At 52.1% G+C, this 22,097-nt stretch overlaps 2 protein-coding genes across 3 annotated transcripts in view; one reads left to right on the top strand and one right to left on the bottom strand.

The window, feature by feature from the left end:
- Positions 1–264: 264 nt before the first annotated feature.
- On the bottom strand, positions 265–9,048 carry Sfxn3 (sideroflexin 3). Of its 2 annotated transcripts, XM_031390462.1 has the most exons (12): positions 8,764–9,048; positions 7,663–7,898; positions 7,410–7,573; positions 6,763–6,933; positions 6,354–6,452; positions 5,967–6,042; positions 5,732–5,817; positions 4,340–4,467; positions 4,110–4,159; positions 2,818–2,867; positions 2,200–2,247; positions 265–1,961 (listed from the first exon to the last, which is right to left on the bottom strand). In XM_031390462.1, the coding sequence occupies exons 3-12, from the start codon at positions 7,568–7,570 to the stop codon at positions 1,865–1,867; spliced, it is 966 nt and encodes a 321-aa protein (XP_031246322.1). In that variant the 5' UTR covers positions 7,571–7,573; positions 7,663–7,898; positions 8,764–9,048; the 3' UTR covers positions 265–1,864. The 2 variants fall into 2 exon arrangements, with proteins under 2 accessions (XP_031246322.1, XP_031246321.1); XM_031390461.1 differs by lacking the exon at positions 7,663–7,898.
- A 775-nt stretch (positions 9,049–9,823) lies between these two features.
- Positions 9,824–22,097, top strand: part of Pdzd7 (PDZ domain containing 7) — a 20,351-nt gene continuing 8,077 nt past the window's right edge. The window contains exons 1-9 of the mRNA XM_031390460.1: positions 9,824–10,090; positions 10,760–11,258; positions 16,204–16,344; positions 16,573–16,747; positions 17,223–17,399; positions 17,644–17,791; positions 19,325–19,385; positions 19,764–20,159; positions 20,643–20,840. Of these exons, the coding sequence (XP_031246320.1) occupies positions 11,033–11,258; positions 16,204–16,344; positions 16,573–16,747; positions 17,223–17,399; positions 17,644–17,791; positions 19,325–19,385; positions 19,764–20,159; positions 20,643–20,840 (1,522 nt within the window). The 5' untranslated portion in view covers positions 9,824–10,090; positions 10,760–11,032. The remainder of the gene's footprint in view (positions 10,091–10,759; positions 11,259–16,203; positions 16,345–16,572; positions 16,748–17,222; positions 17,400–17,643; positions 17,792–19,324; positions 19,386–19,763; positions 20,160–20,642; positions 20,841–22,097) is intronic.

Here is a 22,097-nt window from a genome sequence, read left to right as displayed (position 1 = left end):
AGGCCAGATTCTTCAAAGAAACTGAAAGGCCAAGAACTTCAATTAATATATATGTGAGCAGTCCTCTTAGTGAAGAAAGAAATGAAGCCAAGGCTCCAGCTTCCAAGGGAAGCTAGCCAGAGGACCCATTTTGTAAGCACAGAGAGCCCTCTGCTGGGAGATGAGACTCCCTACAGACAGAAGGGAAGGGTTTGGGGAGAAGCTGAAGGCAGGAGAATCTCCTGGACACTTACTTAGACAAGCGGGACATGGAATAACTGAAGATCAAGAACCAGACAGGATTGCAGTTTATTGACACTGTGACATGACAGCTGTTGTCATTGGAGGGGGGATTTAGTAAAAATGGTCTCCGTGGATGTCACTGGGGACCCCGTTCACCTTTTAGCTGGAGATCATGGATTTAGAGTGGAGATAGAGTTCTGCAGACCCCGTTCACCTTTTAGCTAGAGATCATGGATTTAGAGTGGGGATAGAGTTCTGTGGCCTGGAGTCACTACCACCCACACCTTCCGTAAGCCCAGCTTCCATTTGGTCCAGCTCTTAAGGCCTGGGTCCCTCCTCCTTTTGAAATTAAGGACAGAGGGAGTGCAGGGCCATGTCTTAAGAAAGAGACAGGCTGCTGGCAATGGTGGCACATGCCTTTAATCCCAGCACTCACTGCCATAGGCTATCAGATCTCTGAGTTCCAGGACAGCTAGGGCTACACCGAGAAACCATAGTTAAAAAACAAAAACAAACAAAAAAGAAAGAAAGACAGACACTTTCAGACAGGAAGAAAGGAAGGGGTACTGGGGATGTAGCTCAGTGGTAGAGCACTTGCCTAGCATATATGAAGCTCGGAAGCCCTGGGTTCTTCCAGATGGGCTAGATGGAAAAGAAGGAGCTGAGGTGGGAGGTGTGTCTAAGAAGAGTCGATGAAACACAGAATTACCTGTCTTGCTATTGTAAGTTTGAGGCCTGTGTTTAAGCACCAGTCCCACACCGGTCCCCCCATAAGTGGGTATGGGTGGTGGCAGTTCCTGAAGGGAATACTTGCTTTGCCTGTGTGGCTTTCTGATTGGGGGAAGAAATTGTAAGTGTGGGATTTCTGTCTGAGTCATGACATGGCTCATCAGGACAGACCAAGAATGCTCAAGACTGTCTCTAAAAGCACCCACATTGCAGTGCGGAGAGTGGTGCAGGCTATTGACATCCCCATGTTCCACGAGGAGAAGAGAGGAGTGGAGCCATTGTGGGGTGTGGGGTCCAGCAGGAGCCCCCTGCCTCCCTAATCCCTCACTGCTTCCTCTGCCAGCCCAGGTCCTGAATCAGCTTTTAGAGCTAGCTATTCGAAACCTGAATGGTTAAGCTCTGGGTGGCCTGCTGATGTCCTTCAAATCCGTGTTCTGGGACCCTAGGGCTTATCTTGGGTGCAGAAGGCTAAGGTGCTATCAGAAACGACTTGACCAGAGGAACAGTTTAGGGAAGGAAGTCTCACCCATAATCAGGCTTGCTGTTAGGTGGGTGTGGGCAGGTGACAAAGAGGAGAGAAGACAAATATCAGGACATTCTAGAACAGCATTTCTGCTCTTAGCTTCCAGGACCAAATGTATAAACACTTACATGTGCTGTATATGTGTGTCTGTGCACACACACACAAACACAGGAGGGAGGGATGGGTTTTGTGACTTGCTCTTTGAAACCAGAGAGGAGAGAGTAGGCTTATGGGGTGCCTCCCCCAGTCTAAGGTTGCTGGTCTCAGTGGCTGTTCCCCATATTTGGCCCCCTTGCCCGGTTCCCAGAAGATAAACAGGTGGTAGCATTACAAAGTGGCACCAGAGAAGCAGCCTAAGGAGGTAAGGACGGGGACAGAGGCTGACTCCCCTCAAAGCCCCTTGTTGTAGTAAACCACATCGATGCTGGGGTTTTGTGCTTGGATCTGAGCTCTCAGTTCCGGCTCCAACCTGGTCACATGTATGGAGCTGCAACAGAACAGCACAGGCTAGATGAATCTACTCCGGGCTCTGCGACTCGGACGGACCCAGGATCTGGCTTCCCTCCACTCCCACGTGAAGAATCCTCCCTGCTTTCAGAAGGGCTGGCTCACTGTCATCCCTCCAGCTCCCAGGTGCCCCCATCAGGCCTCCCTGGAACACACTGAGGGCCTGAGATGGAAAGTCCTGTGCAGAGACTCCGGTCAGGTCCAGCAGAGTCACTCACCTTCTCTGAGGGAACAGAGCGCAGCACAGAGGTGTGGCAAATACCAAGCTAGAGAAGAAGAGCACAGGAAGTGTCTGTGACACTGGTTTGAGGGTCCCCTCCCTGAATCCCACCTCACAGAAATAGCCCCAGGAGTGAAGGCTTTTTTTTTTTTTTTTGAGCTCTATTGCAGCCATAAAGGTTGGAAAATTAGAGTCAAAGGACCATTCAGGGATGTTAAACTCAGTCCTGATATTCGATTCTGCCTGAGGAAAGAGCCTCCCAAGCATCGATCCAAAGTCCCATGATAAGAGAGCAACAGGACCAGCAATAAAATGGGACGCAACTCCTGGATTCTACCGAAGAGTTTCTTTGTATGGTGTCCTCTGGTGAGTGAAGACTGAACCCCTCAACTAAACTCTTGACTTTCAAAGGCAAGAACCCCTAGAGCCCACCAACACACACACACACACACATGCACGCACGCGTGTGCACGGGCATATTTTGCACTATGGGTATCTATTGTAACTGGGTTATGAGCAATGTATGTAAGCATCTCAAAGACAGTGCGTGCCCACCCACACCCAAAATGATAAAGGCTCTCCCATGTGCCCCCCACTGACCCTTTTGCACACTTACCTGAAGCCTACCAGTGCCACCTGCAGGGGCGCCCCGAGCCAGGGGCGGCGCTGTGGGGAGACAGACAACAGAATGGCTTGTGTCCCCCGTTTTTGTTTTTCCCTAACTCCATCTAGCTTTCTGCACTATAGTTCTAGCTCAGCAGTCCTTGTTTCTCCCCAGCTAATGAGGGGCTGGGACCTGCACAGGGCAGCGCCCACCCCAACCAGACCCACTGCATATGCCTCTCAGAATCGGTTCCCATGGTACTCTCTGACCATCTTTATCTTACCTTACTTTCTCCAGCAGCTACTTGTCTTCAGGGAGACTCCCTTGAGCCTCTACTCACTTCCTGTCGTCCCCATGGCATAAACGTGTGCCTTTCCACACCCTCCTACATCCTCTTCAGCCATGGCAACCATTGTTCTGTCTTCAAATGTATCAGGCCACCCTGCCCCTGGGCCTTTGCACTAGCTGTTCTCTCTGAAACACACGCTTGGCCAGACTCACCTCATTCCTTGGATCTCCCAAGGCCTGTGCTTGCCTAAGCTGTCCCCCAGGTAGTCTCAATTACACTGCCCCACTGGATTCCTACAAAGCACATTTCATAACTTAAAACGATATGTTTGATTTTTGTTTTGCTCTGTTTTTTGAGAAAAGGTCTCCATGTGTAGCCCTGGCTGGCCTGGAACTTGCTATATAGACCGGGCTGGCCTCAAACTCACAGAGATCCACTTGCCTCTGCCTCCAGAGTGCCAGGATTAAAGATGTGAGCCACCACATCCAACCCTATCGTTTGCTCCTTTATTGGTTTCTGTACTTGACTGCAAGCCTTGTGGGGACAGGGTCCACAGCCATATTAGTTCTGCTTAGCATGTCTGGTGCCCAGTCAGCGCTTTACTGACTGGTGAATAAATTATTTGATGAATGAGCTGGAGACTGTATTCCTGAGCCTTGTTTCCCAACCTTGTCTGTGCATTCACGAGTATGTATGTGTGCCTGTGCGTGGGGACACAGTGCGTGACATCACAAGTATGCCATCAAGCCTGTGGATGACAATCCTCTTGTGTCTGTCAGAAACCTCTGGAGTTAATCTAGTTTCCTCGGGATGGACTCCATCTCCTTCCTTCTGTCTCCCCCTCACTGTTCTTCCCTCCAGCCCAGTCTTTCTTCATGAATGATTGGAGGTATGGAGGTGGGGAAGGAACACAAGTCTTAGACTTTGGCCAGGCTGGAGAAAGGATTGGGGACAGGTCATTTCTCCCTGACACCAACTCTTCTGGGATAGAATAAGTAAAAGGTGAGTTATTTACCTTCAGGAAGTCTTTCTTTTCCAGAGTGTTCATGATCACCGGGGGAATGGCTGAGGGGTGAGAAGGGCAGTGAGAGAGATCGTGGAGCAAGCTGCAGGAGCATGAGGGAGAGCCTCCCTCTCAGATGCTCCCATTCTTCCCAGACTTGCTGACTGAGTTATCAGAGACCCCCCCCCCCAAGCCCTCTTCTCTCCCAGCCTCCTGAGCTCCACCAGCCATCTCCGCCTCACCCATGGCAGGAATCGCCATGCCGATTCTCGATATCACCACCTGAAAGATCCCCTGTTTGGCAGCAGTCGCCGAGTGGCCCAGCCTCTGACCAGCCTCATCTGTCACCGGGATGCCCACCTGCAGCTCCCTGGGAAGAGAGAGAGGCTGGGGTCAGATGACAGGCAGGAGTCTCTGGAGACCCTTCACCTTCCCCACTCGAAGGTAGGGTAGATCCCAGGGTAGATAGATGCCTGTGCTACCCTGGCCAACCAGAGAACAGGGGTAAGTTTTGGGTCATTCAGTTAGTTGAAGAAGAGGGTTTGGAGAGGAGCCAGGGTGGGGTCCAGCATGACAGAAACAACTATCCTAATTACCAGGAATGGCCCCTGAGTAGTCCAAGTGGGGTTTCTCTATACAGCATCCCAGATAAACAAACAAAACTGGGGTTGGAGAGATGAATCAGCTGGCTTAGCAGTTAAGAGCACTGATTGCTCTTCCAGAGGTCCTGAGTTCAATTCCCAGCAACTATACTGTTGCTTACAACCATCTGTAATGGGATCCTATGCCCTCTTCTGGTGTGTCTATAGACAGCTATAGTGTACTCACTTACATAAAATAAATAACAAACAAACAAAACTATTAAGAATGTTGTGTGAGGGCTGATGAGATGGCTCAGCAGGTAAGAGCACTGACTGCTCTTTCAAAGGTCCTGAGTTCAAATCCCAGCAACCACATGGTGGCTCACAACTACTTGTAATGAGATCTGACGCCCTCTCTGGTGCATCTGAAGACAGGTACAGTATGCTTATTTACATAAATAAATCTTTGAAAAACAAAAAAGAATGCTGTGTGATCCAAGTATTTAATCCCAGCACACAGAAGGCAAAGGCAGGCAGGATCTCTGAATTCAAGGCTAGCCCAGAGTTCCAGGCCTACACAGAGAAACCCTGTCTCAAAACCAAACCAAACCAACCAAACAAAAAGGCATGTAGAGTTTTGTAACCAACACACTGAGGTCACTACTGCCTGAAATGTGATTTCCTTGATGGTGGCATGAGATACCTCAGGGTACATTTTTACTTATTGAAAGTCACCTTCAACCTGACTATCAGATGCAGTGTTCCTTCTCATTCAAGTCACGGGGAGCTGATTTTGCTGCTGCCCAATGTCTCGGCCTTATCAGCAAGTTCCCAGTGAAGTGCCCTTTCTAAAACCCTGCACCCTTCAGTCTCACCTCACCTCAGGGCAAGTTCTCCCAGAGTGGGAACTGGTTGTTCTCAAACAAAGGGTCAGTATAAGCCAGAGCCCAGCAGCTCACATCCAGTGATGGGGAAGACTGTCCCTGTCCCCAGCTGGTCTGCAGGACCATGTATGCCCTGAATATTCCTGTGCCAGGAGCCAAGACCACTCACCTCTGCCTCATCAGGGGGATGTTGATGCAGTTAGCAGCGGCCACAGCTGCAAAGGGCACGAATCGCCCGACTAGCGGGGGTAGGTGCTGAGGGAGGAAAGAGGGGTTCAGTGGCTCTGAGGACCATGGGTAGGGAGGAACTCAGGCTGGATATGGGGAGCCTCTTGAGAGGGTACCAGGGAGGAGGACAATGGGTAAAGAGTCATGAGAGGCCCGTACTGGTAGGGAGACTTCACCTTGGTGAGAGACTTGAGTCCCAGAGCAGTAGCCACAGCCCCAGTGGTGGCACTCACATAGGCTGTTCCCAACTGCCTGTGGAGGAAAAGGCTAGGTCACAAGGAGAGATGAAGAGCCCAGCCTGTGTTTCCTTTAGGGACATTAGGGGTTTCCAGTGCAGGGGGTGTGAGAGGGTAGCCTCATTGAAAGGCCTCCCCTGCTCCAGTAAACTTCTGTGAAAGTCTTCCTCAGTCTTTGAAGGGCAGTGGATCCCCAAAACAGACGATGCAAAAGGAATGAAGACCCTCAGGTGGGAGGTGAACAGAGCACGCAGCTGAAAGGAGAGCCAAGCGGCTGGCACAGGGTTCCTGGGGGAACAGGAATGGCTGGGGAGGTGGGACACTCACCGCACGGTGATGGGAGTGTCCCCACTGCGATTAGAGTAATTCACGACGGCGTTGAAGGACTGATTCACCCACTGCCAGAACACCACAGTCGGAGTCTTCCTGAGGGTTCGAAGACGGACGGACTACTTACATCTATCCCTCCACAACATTCCCCCAATATTAAAACCCTCAAGGTTCCTTCACTCCTCAAGTGGGACTTAGCTGATGGTCCCCAGACTTGCCCTCATCGGCCTTGCAGGCACACCTTACACAAATGGAGACTGGGTTCTGAGAAATGGAAAGGATACGCGCGTGTTCTCCCACTGTCCTTTACCGAGGACAGGGTAAAGGGTGCAGAAAGGAGACTTCTAGTCACTCAGCCATGCTCTGGGACACAACACTCAGGAAGGGGACATGGGATAAGATTTACCTATAGAAGGTGAGCATGCAGCCAGTAACGGCCATGTTCACGGGCACCTGGGCCGACATGCGGCCAACCAAGACCACCTTCTCCCCGGTGTCCGGATGGAATGCTGAGTCATACACATATTTGGCTCTCCATAGCTGATCCTCAGTGAGCCCCGGGGTTACCACACCAGCTCTGTAGAAATTGGCAAGAAACCAGCAGGCGGTTGCAGGGGTCAGACCCGCTCTTCTTGTCTCTGCTGCTTGCCTGCCTCAGGGAACTCTGGGCAAAGGATCAGGAAGTTTGGCACCCAACCTCAGAGTAAAGGAAGGACCTCCCGTCCCAGGGGAGGTCAAAGTTTCTCATGAGGGTGCCTTTCTATTTCTACATCCTTGGTGGTCCCACATTTTCTCCAAGGTCACGGTGATGGTGGTTTTCAGGGCAGTTGGAATGACTGGAGGACACTCCCGAAGAGGATTGCCTTTCTACCTGCATGGGACTCTTTTTGTCCTTGCAGAGTGGACAGCACTGGGAAGTGTCATTACTGAGGACCTGTGAACTGCAGAGCTGCCGCCTACCCATAACACCAGAGCGGTCTCCTCAGCCCAAATGTCTTCCGATCGGAACTAAAGTGCTGTGTCACCGTGGTGTGATCTGAGGCAGGTAATCACCTGTAATTCTGCACGATGTTCCGGGAAGCTTCCAGTTGTTCCCCAGACAGCAGCAGATTTCGGGGATCAGTGACCGTGAAGAAGTGCCGGGCTCTGCCCAGGAATGTGCTTTGGTCCCATCGAGGCTCCTGGATGTTGATATTTAAGGGCAAGTCACCCATCTTCTGCAAAGCAGTAAGAATAAGGGTCAGGTCCAAGGGCTTCGTTCACTTGGGAGAAACTGTGGAGGCTCTGCTTGGTCCCTGAGACTGACCAGTGCCTGCAGATGCTCAAGGTGACTCCTGATCCAGAAACAAGGGTGGAGGAGGAGTTGTTCCCTAGGTAGTGTTTTAGCCAGGGACCTAAGGCCACTGAAGAGCGGGAGGGAAGACCAGAACCAAGAATGCAGCTTTCCTGACTCTGTGGCCTTTTTGTGGCCTGATGCAGGATTTACATGTGTGTGGTTGATTCACCAGCAGCAATTAATCCGGGGCAGCTATTCTTGAGTTCCTGCTGAAGGAGGGTAGATCATGGACTACGCACCCAAGCCTTTTCAGCTTCAGGCCCCAGCTGCCCCAAGACTTAGATAAAAACTTCCAAGGCTGTTTGGAAAAATGACAAAAGACATCCCACACTCAAGCCCCTGATTGGAGGAGACATTAGGCACCTGAGGGCTGATCGGTACCAGATCTCAAAAGAGCACTGGAGTGGCAGCCATTTGTGAGCATGTGAGCATGCACATATCCCCCTCAAACCCACTTGCTTTGACTCCTGCACAATAACCGGGGGCTCTCCCTGGTCCTGGGTTGAATAGAGCTGATGCAGATACCCACCCAACTCTCTCTGAGCCTCAGAAAAACCTCAGGAAAGGTCGAGATTCAATGGATGCCCCTCCACCCAGCACAAAAAGGAATGCCAAGAACAGCCATCTGGCTGTGTTAGGCAAAAATCCTGCAGAATGACTAATCCTCTCCAGCCCCACTTCCTCCCTCACAGTAGACACCGTCCCCACCCGACTCTCACATACTTATACACAAAGACAGGCACGCCCTCCCCGGCACACCAACAAGTCAGACTCACACTGTATACACTAGCCAACCAGCCAGAATACCGTTACACACACACACACACACACACACACACACACACACACACGCATACGCTCAGCCATATCTATCAGTTGCAGACATTTGAAAGCATGCCTAACACACACCCTCACCCAACCAACCCCTCCTTGTGCCCTACAGATCCTAACAGACCACGCAATATGGAATTCCCACAAGAGAGAGAGCGCGCCTTTCAAGGCAATCCTCCTCCTCTGACCCTTATCCCTCACCCCTGCACTTTGCTGATTCCCAAGGCAGCCAGTACTCACGCTTTCCGGGGTTTTCAACCTCTAGAAGCTCTCAGACCCGCCTTCCTCGCCGCTCTCCGCTTTCCTCCCAGCCATCACCGGGACGTCACGCGTGACGCTGAGCAGCAGGGAAGGGCGGGGGCTCCCCTAAGCTCGTTCACCTGACCCACCCCCGACTTGGCAGAGTTCCGGGGCAGTGGATGTCCTATGGAGTGACTCCCCCAGACCAGGTTGTTGAGATCAGACCCGACCCAGTCGTGGAAAGCAGTTCTGGCCGCCGTCCCAACCAGGGAGAAAAGGGGAGGAGCCGCCCCACTTGCCTCCTTCGCTTGCAGTCCCTTAGCTTGCCTCTGGAGGCACCCAACCCGGCAGCACCCAGTCTAGGTGCTCTGGGTGCGGGTGAGCGGCGTGGAGGGCGGGCCTCTGATGGTGCGCCGCCCGGAGGGATTCGGATTACCGCTTGTTTACTTGACGGCTGCTTTGGCAATGGGCTCTCCTTGCTTGCACCCTGGTCTGCTATAGAGGCTCCTCTTGCAGATCCTCATCATTCGCATCCCTTCCCAGCCACATTGTTGTGTCCTTGCCGCTTTTGTGTTTCCAGTCCCCTTTGTCACCTAATTCCCAGCTCCACTATGCCAGCAGTTTCTTTGCACCCCCAACACTTATCCGTACACAGACTGACGCCCCAGTCCCTGGGATGTGCACGGTCATGGTTTCCCATGATCTCTGCCTGCATCCAAGCAGGCACATCAGAAAAATTCCTCTCTAGTGTCCTAGGGTCAGCTGCTCTGTCATTCGGCCTTTCCAGAAAAGGGTACCCAGAGGAATATTTTTTTTTTTCGACTCAGATGGTGAAGAAGGCCTTACACACACACCCCTTATTCATTAGCACCCAGAGCACGGCTGCAACACAGCCAGGTTTCAGCTTTCATTCCTGCTCATCTCACGTTCAGCTCTTTCGTTTGTTATATTCTCCCACAGAGACCTCAGGAGTGACTACGGAAGGGATGACAATTTTACGAGCCCAGGAAGCTAGCGTGGCCCGGAGAAGGCGTGATTCTAGTAGCTAGTGCGGGGTTCCAGAGCCAACTCCTAAATTTCAACGACCAGCGGGGGTTCAGAGTTGAGGCGGTCAGAGCCCAGAGGTATCAGGCAGGTGAGGCGCTACAATCCCGACAGTCTACCAAAGGTATCAGAAGAGAATGACTGGCGGTCTCAGCAGCCAATGGGATCTCAGGACCACACAGGGCAGCTCTAATCCAGCAGCCGCACCGAGCGTGGGCGGGGTCCTAAATTCACTGTCTCGCGCCCGCCGGCGGGCGACAAGGGCAGCAGCACACGCGACCAGGTGAGGGGGCCAAGTTCTAGAGGTAGCGGGACAGGAGGTCCTACAGGGAGGAGTCTGCTTTTTGGTTCATAGAAGTGCTCTGGAGTGCGTGACCCCTGGTTTTGTACTAGCGATTTATGGGACTCTCTCCAGAAGATCACCCAGTCCTGGGATAGGGTCTCGAAGTGACTTTAGACCCACAGCTGCAGCCCGGAGCCTGACGGTCACCTGGGGGTGGCGGTGGGGGGCAAACGCTACTGCAGCTGTCCCAGGTCCTGAAGTCCAGCTCGGGAGGCTAGCCCCTACCCATATCCATACACACAAGAAAGATGCTGCAATAAACTGTCGTGACACCCATTTTTATCTCTCTTTTTGAAATTCAAGAGCCTGCTGTGACCCCACCTCTACTCTCTGAGTGTCAGATGAGGACTGGAGACTGGGTAGATGACTCAGTTGAGAACAGCAGTGGAGGAATGAAGGGTGAAGGAAAGCTCTCCGATGGCCTTGTAGAAACAGCTCTCTAAATCCAAGATGGTGCAGAACTGGGTGGATTTCCTCTGGCCCCAGGGTAGAAGAGGCAAGGGGTCCAAAATATAAGAGGACAGGATATTTAAGACAGAGGGAGGTGTGGAAGCTGGGGCAATGGGAAACACTCATCCCTCGCCCCCAAACCCTGTTCTTCCTATGCAGATTTGGAACCCATACTCCTAAGAAGCCTTCAGACTGCGCCTACATCAGAAAGATCTCTCTCCTCCAAATGTCCTGGGATCAGCTGTTCTGTCTTGCAGACTTTCCAGAACAGGGTGGCCCGAGAAGCATTTTTTTCCGACTCAGTGAGATCTGCCTTATCAAGACTCCAACCCTACAGAGAAAGCTCATGGAGCCTGGAACACCAAGAGCCAACCTTTGGAGGACAGGCAGACTCTGTCTGGATCTGTAGGGCACTGCCCTAGCTTCACCACCATGGCCCGTGGCTTCACAGTAGGCTTTGACCCGCTGGGTGTAGGAGAACTCAGCTCTGGCTCCCTGAGTTCTCTCTCCTCCCGAGGCCACCTGGGCAGCGACTCAGGCTCCACAGCAACACGATACCTGCTGAGGAAGCAGCAGCGCCTGCTGAATGGGCCCTCCCGAGGAATTCGAGCCTCCTCACCCATGGGCCGTGTCATCCTCATCAACTCCCCCATCGAAGGTGGGTGTGGGGCCCAGTGGCTTGGATGGGAGCACTGAGGACAACGCGAACCAATTAGGGTGTGAAGCAGAGCCAGTACGGTGGGGGAATCCAAGAGCCGGGAGTCTTAGGGAACAGGATCATTTTTCATCTATGTTTGCCTATCCTGCAGTCACTATTTTAGGGCATCAGGACTGTAGAAGGATCAGAGGTGGGAGATGGAACCATAGTCTAGGAAAAAAGCATGTGTGAGCCCCTGGGGTTCACAAGGCAGGGTGCTGAATCAGCCCCTCCATCCCTTGAACTCAGTCTTTCTCCTAACCCATTTGTATGTAACTTAGGGAGTGAAGCAGGGAGGAGGAGATCTTCCAGCAAACAATCAACTGTGTGGCCAGTACTGTGGGGGACTGTAGAGTGTCAGTGCCTAGGCTTCACGGTATGGGGGAGGGGCCAAAACACAGCAGCAAATGTCCATGAAAAGGGAGGGTGAGAGTGGGGTGGGGGTGGGGATAGGAGGAATGAGAGGCAGAGGCAGGGAGCGAGAGTCCCGGAGCTGAGTCCTGGGGAGAGAATGACTGTATGGCTGCCTATCATTCTGTCATGGCAACCAATTCTGTATGTACCCCGGTTAGGTCTTGCAGGGGACCTAGAGGGATGAAGTTCAGTTTTCACCTTACAGGAATATGAAGCTTAGTCAAACTTCAAGACACAAGAACAGCTGGTGGGGGAATTGCAGCTACCGCCCCACAAAAGTCAGATGTGAACAGCGGGAAGCAAGATGAGGCAGGTGCCTAGACTGCAGTGACAGATGTGAGGCGACAAAGAGCCTATGAGCAAGACAGAGCCTTGAGTGGCAGAAGGGGAGCGAGGCCCTGTGGGAATGGCTCTCTGTGGACAGGGCCCGATCACTATCTCCAACCCCGCTCCTCTTTCTGAGCCAGCACGGTTCCCCTGGCTGGATCCCAGACTGGACAAGTCTCTGTTTCCCTCCAAAGGCAGCTGCCTAGGATACGGTTGGCTTGCTCACTTCCATCATATCAATGACCACTGTAGGCCTCATCCTCGGGCGAGCATCAAGGTACTGTTGAGGTCACCAATGCCATTCTGACCAAGAAGCAGAAACACCCAGAGGAGCTAGAAAGCAGGAAAGATGGCTCGATCTCTCTCCTCCTCCCTCCTCCTCCCTCCCCCTCCCTTCCCTTTCCTCCCCCCTCCTTTCCCCCTCCTTTCTTTCTTCCTTTCTCTCTTTTTTGCTTGGTTTTGTTTTTTTTCAAGATAGGGTTTGTCTGTGTAGGCTGTCCTGGAAATTGATCTGAAGACCAGGCTGGCCTTGAGCTCAGAGATTCTCCTGCCTCTGCTTTGAGTGCTGGGGTTAAAGGCATGTGCCACCACCACCTGGCTGGCATGACCGTTTCTGACTACCCCTCTCTCCTCTCCTAGTTTGTTCATTACTTTTTTTCATTCATTCACTCATCTGCTCATTTACCCAAAAATACCTGTCAGATACTATGCACTGTGCAAGATCTAAGGATGTATTGGTGGGAAAAAGCTGCAAAGTCCCATGATGAATCTTGCAGACTTCCAAACGACATAAACAACACACAAATAAACAATAAGACACGAGATAGAACAATTCTGAAGGAAAACTCGTGATGAACAGTAGACAGGAGAGTGTTCCTAACACTTTCAAGCCAGACTCTTGAAAGTCTGGCTTGAAAGGGCCAGAATTGCCCTAGAAGGCAACTAGAAAACAGACGGGGGCGGGGGGGGGGGCTGGTGAGACAGTTCAGTGTGGAAGAGCATCTGCTGCCAAACTTGATGACCTGAGACCCCAGGACCCACACTGTAGGAAAGAACTGACTCTCCAAAGTTGTCCTCTGACCTCCATACTTGTGCCATGACATACACATGTGCAGATATAAGCACACGCTAAATAAATAAACAAACACATGTAATTTTTTAGAAGATTGATTGGGAGGAGGCTGGAGAGATGGCTCAGCAGTTAAAAAGTACTGTCTGTTCCTCCAGAGGTCCTGAGTTCAACTCCCAACACACTCATGGTATCTCCTAACCATCCACACGGAGTCAGCTCCCCTCTCTGTGTGCACGCAGAGCATTCACATACATAAAAGACATACTTTTTTTTTTTGAGACATTTCTCTGTCTATCCCTGGCTGTCCTGGCATTCACAGTATGGACCAGGCTGGCCTTGAGCTCAGAGATCCACCTGCCTCTGCCTTTGGAGTACTAGGGCTAAAGTTGTGCGCCATCATGATTTTCATATTTTATTTTATTGGTATCCAGGACTTAAGCTGTGCTGTGTGTGGTTTGGCTATTCTAGCTTGCTTTTTTTCCCTCTAACTTTTATTGATTTTGTTGTTGTTTCTTTTAAAGATAAGCTCTCAAGATAGACTATTCGATGGTCCAGAACTTGCTATGTAGGCCAAACCAGTGTCAAGCCTGTGGCAACCCTGCCTCAGCTCCAGTGTTGAGAGAGATTACCCGCCCAGGCACTGCACCTGACTCTTTTGCTTTGAGACAAAGTTTTACTGCAGCTGACCTGAATTCTCCACCCACAGGTTTTTTAGGTGCAGTAGCCCAGACACAAGCTCTTTCATTTAAAACAAAACCCAAAACATTCAAATACTATAGCGGGACAGGGTGGTGCCTCCTCACAGTCCCAGCACTTGCAATGGTCTCTTCATGGTCAACATGGCCTACACAACACTGTCTCTTAATAACTCTGCTCAGTATAGTGAGTGCTTGCCTAGCACACAAGGCCCAAGCTCCTCACCCTCAGGACTATGAGTCGCCCACCCGGGGGGCCCTTTAGGATTCTCGCTTTAGCAAGTTTTCCAGTGACGTTGTGTCCCTATTGACACCATGCCCTGGGCCAAGCTTCTCTGAGAAAGTGATGGCTAAGATGAGAGGGGATGAGCAAAGGAGCCAGCCCTCTCACTCCCCAAAACCAAGCCAAAGTGAGAATATTACAGGAAGGGCCATTTCTAGCTCATATGAGCCACCAAAAAATAAAATAATATAAAAATGATCAGAATGTCTGAAGGAGACTGATGGAGGAGAAAGCCTCCAGAGGTGACCGAGGAGGACATGGAGGGCCATACAGGGCCAAGGGTTCCTCTAAAACAGACAGGAGCGGCTGACTGATAAAGTACATGCAATTCCTGTATACCAATGGAAACCAAGAGGATTGCTAGAGAGCTGAGGAGAGAGCCAATGGCTTAGTCAGGTCAGATGAGGGAAAGATGGTTCCATCCTGGGAGAATCCACACCCCTGTTCTCAAAGCTCAGATGTGGCAGGGCGTGGTAGCCCACACCTTTAGTCCCAGCACCTGGGAGGCAGACTTTGAGTTTAAGGCCAGCCTGTTCCACATAGGGAGTTCCAGGACAGCCAGGGATACAAATCGAGACTCTGTCACACACACACACACACACACACACACACACACAAAGCCCAGAACTAAAACAAATGAAAGCTCAGATTGACATCCCAATGGCCCAGGGCATAGGGGTCCGTCCCCAAGGAGGGACTGAGAAGAAAGTGGGCTGAGGGCAGAAAGCTAAAGGCTTTTCAGCTAAGGCACGATGGGGCCTGAGAACCATGTGGTGACAACTGGCTAGGAAGCCCCAGGGTCCCTGCCTCTGCCCTGTACCACCCCATCCAGGCTGTCCTTGGGGATTTCAGCGTCATCTGTCCTGGCCACACATTGCAACCCGATAGACCAAATTGAAGAGTGTGTGTGTGTGTGTGTGTGTGTGTGTGTGTGTGTGTGTGTGTGTGTTTTCTCCCTTTCAAACACCTCTGGAGTAAACCTTGCCTGAAGGAAAATAAATTTCCCCTCATATGTGGGACCAGCTTGCTAAGCACTCTTGTTAATTTTCAGAGAGCAGGTGTCTGTGAGGCTTACACATGGCCTCTCTCTTCACTGCCCAAATCTCCCCCCTTTCATTTCTGTAAAGAACCACACACACACACACCCGCCTCTTCCCTGGCCCCTGCTATGGGCTCTCAGGATACACTCCAGCATGCTGAATTTCAGGATACACTCCAGCATGCTGAATTAGAGGTTCTGTTCTCAGGTAGCCAGGTAGTTCTTTCCACTCTACCCCTAGAATCAGAGACTATAGGATGGAAGAGGCTTCAGTGGTTCTGCCATTAGATCCTGGTCAAGAATTTACCAAGTTTCAGTTTTCATGTCTCCAGATAGGAAGCCACCATCTGTCCCAGCACAAAAGAAAATCTGTCTCTGTCTAAGCCCTCCGTGCGAGCTTGGTTCTGCCCTTAAGTTACACACCGAGCATCTAACGCCATCTGTGGAGAACTCCGCAGCTGTTTGGAGTTGGAGCTCATTCTGTTGCAAGCGGAGAGCCCAGACTCCCCATAATGGAATCTTGAACCTTCCTTTTTGCCATCTGCCACTCAGAAGGGCAGATTTTCAGAGACTGCACATAAGAATTTAGAAAACGAGCCGGGCGGTGGTGGCTCACGCCTTTAATTCCAGCACTTTGGAGGCAGAGGCAGATAGATTTCTGAGTTCGAGGCCAGCCTGGTCTACAGAGTGAGTTCCAGGACAGCTAGGGCTATACAGAGAAACCCTGTCTCGAAAAACCAAAAAAAAAAAAAAAAAAAAAAAAAAAAAAAAAAGAATTTAGAAAACATCAGACTCACACAGACATACACAGACACACACATATGCACACACACTCGCGGTGGGAGAGGAAGGCAGAGTATGGAATCTAATCAAGCCGTTCTCACCTGTCCCCACACTGTCAGCCAGTGGCCTACGGTTTCAGAGTTACCCAGAGGGAACTTGTATAACCACCTCCATTTAGGACCCCGAGTATCATGCAGGCGGCCTTTGCAGACACCAAGCTGGGGTCCCTAGATGCTCGGTGGTCAAAACTAAAAACTAACATGGAGTTCATTCCTGTGTGGTTATCCTCACAGCCAACAGTGACGAAAGTGACATCATCCACGCAGTTCGTGTGGAGAAGAGCCCCTCGGGGAGGCTGGGTTTCAGCGTGAGAGGCGGCTCTGAGCATGGCTTGGGCATCTTTGTCAGCAAGGTGGAGGAGGGGAGCAGCGCAGGTGAGCAGGGGCCCCCTTAAGGTGAGCTTGGCTTGGGATGTGCCTCCCTTTTTAGTGGGCAGCAGAAGCTAGATGTCCAAGGATAGGAATCATCTCTACTCAGAGGGGCCGGGACTGATGGGAGATAGAGCCCACTCTTGCTGAGTGGATTAGTGGACAGAGAGAGTGTGCCGTCAAAGGACATGTGGATCGCACTTCGAGCATTCACCCTTCCCTGCTCCTGCGCAGAGCGGGCTGGCCTGTGTGTGGGAGACAAGATCACGGAGGTGAACGGGCTGAGTCTAGAGAGCACCACAATGGGTAGCGCTGTGCGGCTGCTGACCAGTAGCAGCTGCCTGCACATGATGGTGCGGCGCATGGGCCGTGTGCCTGGCATCAAGTTCTCCAAGGAGAAGACCACATGGTGAGTAGCTCCTGGCCTTGCCCAGACTTCCCTGCCCCTGCCCAATGTCTTCCCTGTCCCTGCTCAGCGGCTCTGCTCGCTGAGGACTGAGCCACTTACCCCTCCGAGCATCTATTTCCCCATTGGGCTTTGTAAGGAGCAGAAATGGGGCTTTGGGACTCGGGCGGGCGCAGAGGGAGTGGTAGAGTTGGTGCTTATTGTCATCAACCAGGGAGGCCTTGGGTCTCATCCACAGCATCTAAAACAAAACAGAAAAGGGAAACAAACGTTCCTCTGCATGTTGTGGCTGCTTAGGTGAGCGGTTCGGATCGTTTCACATGTTTGATGGCACCTACATTCTGCTGATGATTCTGAGCCAGGAGAAGGCTCCTCTTCACCCCCGACCCCCTCACACAAAGGAATCATCCTTTTCCAAATTAGTTGCCAGGATTTTTAGACGGGGGAGCTGGGATCAGGGCATCTTGTGCTGTGGCAGGGTGGATGTAGTGAACCGGCGGCTGGTGGTAGAGAAGTGCAGTTCAACACCGTCGGACCGCAGCTCAGAAGACGGTGTGCGCCGCATCGTCCATCTCTACACAACCTCCGATGACTTCTGCCTAGGCTTCAACATCCGAGGCGGCAAGGAGTTTGGCCTAGGCATCTATGTGTCCAAGTGAGTGCTGGAGTAAAATGGAAAGACTAAGCTGGGGGCAGGGCTGGAAGTGGAGTCTGGGGGATGGGTCAACACATGAGGCTTGGCTAACTAATGTCAAAATGAAGGCCCCTTCAGGATAGGGCCTGGGGAGAGGGTGTTGTTAACAGAAGAGAGTCGAGGAATGTAGATGGGCATTGCCAGAGCCGTGGTCTGGATGACGGGCAGGGAGGGGTCTTATCAACCAACACCCGTCTATCCCCAGAGTGGACCACGGTGGGCTGGCTGAGGAGAATGGCATCAAAGTGGGGGACCAGGTCCTGGCAGCCAACGGAGTCAGGTTCGATGACATCAGCCACAGCCAGGCCGTGGAGGTGCTGAAGGGCCAAACGCACATCATGTTGACCATCAAGGTGCGCCAGACTATATGGGAGCAAGGGGGAGGAACTTCTCAGAACACCAAGTTCTTAATTAGGCTCCTTCTTCTGCCACTGCCACCAATCCCACAGCCACAGGAAGAGAGAGCAGCAACTCTTTGCATGCCCATTTGGCAAAAGAGGGAACTGAGGCTCAAAGAGGCCCGAGTCAGTGGCTCAGCTGGTCAGCAGCCTGGCCTGGCTCCGGTCTGGCTTCCCCTATTTCTAGCATAGTAGCTCTTCCTCAGGGTGGGGGAGGGCCTCAAGGCGAAGGACTACTGTACAGGATGGGAATTGGAGCTATGTGTAAGATCTGGGTTGTGGGGATCTCTGGGGCACAGGCCAAAAGAGACTGGGCTACAGCAGAGACTGGATTGCCTGGGAGGTGATTGGTTTCGTTATTCATGTGACGGTCATGCCTACTTAAAGATCAGGTCTTTGTGTGCACTGGAGAAGTGATTCTGTTTTATGATCCACTGGCTCCCTGCTCTACCCTTCTTTCTCCCTGGCTTGTCACTCAGCTTCATTCAGTGCTTCAACCGCCCCTCTTATTTACGTATTTATTTATTTAATGTACGTGAGCACACTGTTCCTCAGACACCCCAGAAGAGGGCAGCGTCAGATCTCACCACAGATAGTTGTGAGCCACCATGTGGTTGCTGGGATTTGAACTCAGGGCCTCTGGAAGAGCAGACGGTGCTTCCAACCACTGAGTCATCTCTCCAGCCCTATCTTGAGCATTCTGGTTTTTTCCCCCCTTTGGTTTTTCGAGACAGGGTTTCTCTGTATAGCCCTGGCTATTCTGGAACTCACTCTGTAGACCAGGCTGGCCTCAACAAGCTCAGAAACCTGCCTGCCTCTGCCTCCCAAGTGCTGGGATTAAAGACATGCACCACCACGGCCCGGCTATCTTGAGCATTCTTAACTCCAGCTCTTCCCCAATTCATTTGTTAACTCTGTCCTCTAGGTGGGTGTGCGCATGAGCATGAACAAGAGTGTGCGTGCATGCATTGTTCTTGCTTTTGTAAATTCTTCCTTTGTAGCCCAGGCTAGGTTTTCCTATGTAGCCATGGCTGGCCTCCAACTCTATATCCTCCTGCCTCAATCACCCAGATCCTAGAGTTCTAGGTAGGAGCCACCCTGTCTGGCTGTTCAATAGTATCTTTGAGTCCCGATGAGACCAGTTGCTGGGATGTACAGAGATTAGGTCGGACCAACAAGGCCTCTCCATTCCTGGGGGACGGCAACCATCAGATCCTGACAAATGCTGCCAGGAGATCAGTAAGAGAGGGGGATACTGAGGCAGGGCCTTGTAAGCAAGGCAAGAGGGGCAGTGACAGTCAAAGATGGGCCAAGCTGGCCATGTGACAAGCTTAGAGCAAAGGCCTGAGCTACAAAGGAAATGAGCATGTTGAGGACAGAATTGTTGGACCCAGTGGAGAGAAACAGAGCTGCAAAGTACTTCTGTCCCCTGTCCCACTCCGCCTTACTCTTCACCTGCTCCTCCCATGCCCGCCATGTCTTCTTCAGGAGACGGGCCGATACCCTGCCTACAAAGAGATGGTTTCTGAGTACTGCTGGCTGGATAGATGTAAGTCTAGAGAGATGAAAGGGAAGAGCTAAGGCCCAAGGGTGGGACTGCGCTTGCTGGTGGGGGAGGGAGTGGGATGGTGGGTGGTGGTGGTGAGGAGTATCAGGATGCCCCCAGGACCTTCTCACAGCCAGAGATGCTCATAACCACCCCTGAGGATGCCAGGGTCTCCTAGGCCCCAAACCCCAATGAGTGAGGAGAGAAATGACTTCCCAGGGCCTCCTTGATGTAGGTGGCCCAGCAGCTGGCAGCTCTGACCTCTGCTGCCACCTCTGGTTCCTTCCTCCACCCCAGAGCCCAAGGGTAGTCTGTGAGCATGGCAAGGCCCCAAGGGAGGGAAGCAGGCCCCTGAGCTACCTTGCCTCTTCTCCCTTGCAGTGAGCAATGGGGTGCTGCAGCAGCTGTCCCCGGCCTCCGAGAGCAGCTCCAGCGTCTCCTCCTATGCCTCCAGCGCCCCCTGCAGCTCGGGCTCACTGCCCTCTGACCGCATGGATGTCTGCCTGGGGCCAGAGGAGCCCATTGGCCGTGGCCCAGGCTGGGGGCGGGCAGACACGGCCATACAGACTGAGCCTGATGTGGGCAGCCGGGTGGAAACTTGGTGTAGCGTAAGGCCAACCGTCATCCTCAGGGACACAGCCATCCGCTCGGATGGGCCCTCTTCTACCCGACACCTTGATTCTGCACTTTCAGAGTCCCCCAAGACTGCTTTGCTTCTGGCCCTCAGCCGACCGAGGCCTCCCATCACACGGTCCCAGAGCCACCTGACACTGTGGGGTATGTTGGGTGTGTCGGGGTACATGTGTCACTTTTTCCACAGGGTCTAGTCCACACTCCAAAGGAGCAGTCCCAAATCTGCCCAAATCTGGACCAGGTCGCAGATCCAGTCCCTGAACATTCTCTGATCCTATTCTTGGCCTCACTTCACTTAAACAGGCCTGGACTCCAAACCCACCTCAGTCCCAGGCCCCAAACTAATAAGCTCTGGGACCCAAACCAGCCCTAATTCCAATTTCTCCAGCTTGGGGTGCCCCGGCCTGTTTAGTTACAGATACATAAGAGACTCCCTACATCCCTGGAACTGTGTGGTAGGATGAGATGGAAAGCAGGAAGAAGACCCCGCCCTGCCCACTCCCATCCCACCCTGGAATAGCCGAAGATCCCCTCCGTCTCCTTTCCTTCTCTCTGCCCTTTTCTGTGCCCCGCCCTCTCCTCTCTGCCCACCCTCCAGCCCTCTCAGGGGCTCCCTTGTATCTACAGAGGAGAAGAAACAACGGAAGAAGGAGAAGTCAGGATCCTCTGGGGAGAAGGGGGCCTTGCAGCGCTCCAAGACGCTGATGAACCTCTTCTTCAAGGGAGGGCGGCAGGGGCGGCCAGCAGGGGATGGGCACAGGGAGGCCTGGACACTGGACAGCAGAAGCCCCACCAAAGTCCGCCCTCGCCTGGACCTGGAGAAAGGTAGGTGCTGGGATCCATCTAGCAGGTCCAGGTTGAAATCCCACCCTGCCTTGCCCCTCACAGGGATTAAAAGCCACTTCCTTAGGCATATGGGAACCAAGTGAAATGGGACCGTAAGTCAGTACTTTGTCTAACTCCTAGGTGGTGCTCTGAAAATGGAGCAACCACTGTCACACTGCCGTCTTTCAGCTCAGAAAGGCAATGCAACAGGTTCAAGGCACAGCAAGAAGTGACTGAGCTCAGCTTGGAGTCATGTGATCTTGGCAGTGGTGGCAGTGGAAGGCACCTTTGGCGGGGACCCTGGCTTCACATCCTCCATCCAGAGCTCCACGGGCTCCACACAGTTTTAGAACTATCCCTGAGGAAAGCCACTTCTCAATCAGACCTCAGATGGAAGGACTCAGGTGCAGACATGCATGCACACACACACACACATACACACTCACACTCACTCATACAAACATGCCACATACATATCACACCCACACACACCACACAAACACACACACCACTCACATACCACACCACACACCATACATACTCATACACACCACACAAACACACTCACACATACCATGCTACACACATATCACACACACACCACACCACACCACACCACACACATGTACCACACATTCCACACATACATCACACACCACCTCTCTCTCTCTCTCTTTCAGATGCATACACACACACACATACACACACACCACACAAACACACTCACACACACCACACACATACCACACACACATGCCATACCACACACTCATACTCACACACTCATACACAAACTCATACATATATGCCACACACACCACACCCAAACACACACACATACCACATCACACACCATACATACTCATATACACAACACAAACACACACACACACCATACCACACACATACCACACACATGCCACACCACACACATGTGCTACACATACTACACATACATCACACACCACCTCTCTCTCTCTCTTTCACACACACACACACACACACACACACACACACACACACACCATACCCGGCCCCCTCCCACTATGATAATTGAATCTTCAGACCCCAGGCATGCTAGGCAAGCACTCTATCCTGGGTTCTAGACCCAGCCCCAGGTGTAGGCTTCCTAAGGATCTGCACAAGAAGCCTGCCAACGATGTTGAGACTCAGAAACCAGAGCCAGCATGGAGGCATTAATACAGTCGCATAGGACAGAAACTCAGGAGGCATTAATACAGTCGCATAGGACAGAAA

Source organism: Mastomys coucha, unplaced genomic scaffold (assembly GCF_008632895.1).
Source record: "Mastomys coucha isolate ucsf_1 unplaced genomic scaffold, UCSF_Mcou_1 pScaffold21, whole genome shotgun sequence".
Classification (NCBI taxonomy): domain Eukaryota; kingdom Metazoa; phylum Chordata; class Mammalia; order Rodentia; family Muridae; genus Mastomys; species Mastomys coucha.
The sequence above is the reverse complement of the archived record's forward strand: the minus strand, read 5'-3'. Positions and strand labels throughout refer to the sequence as shown.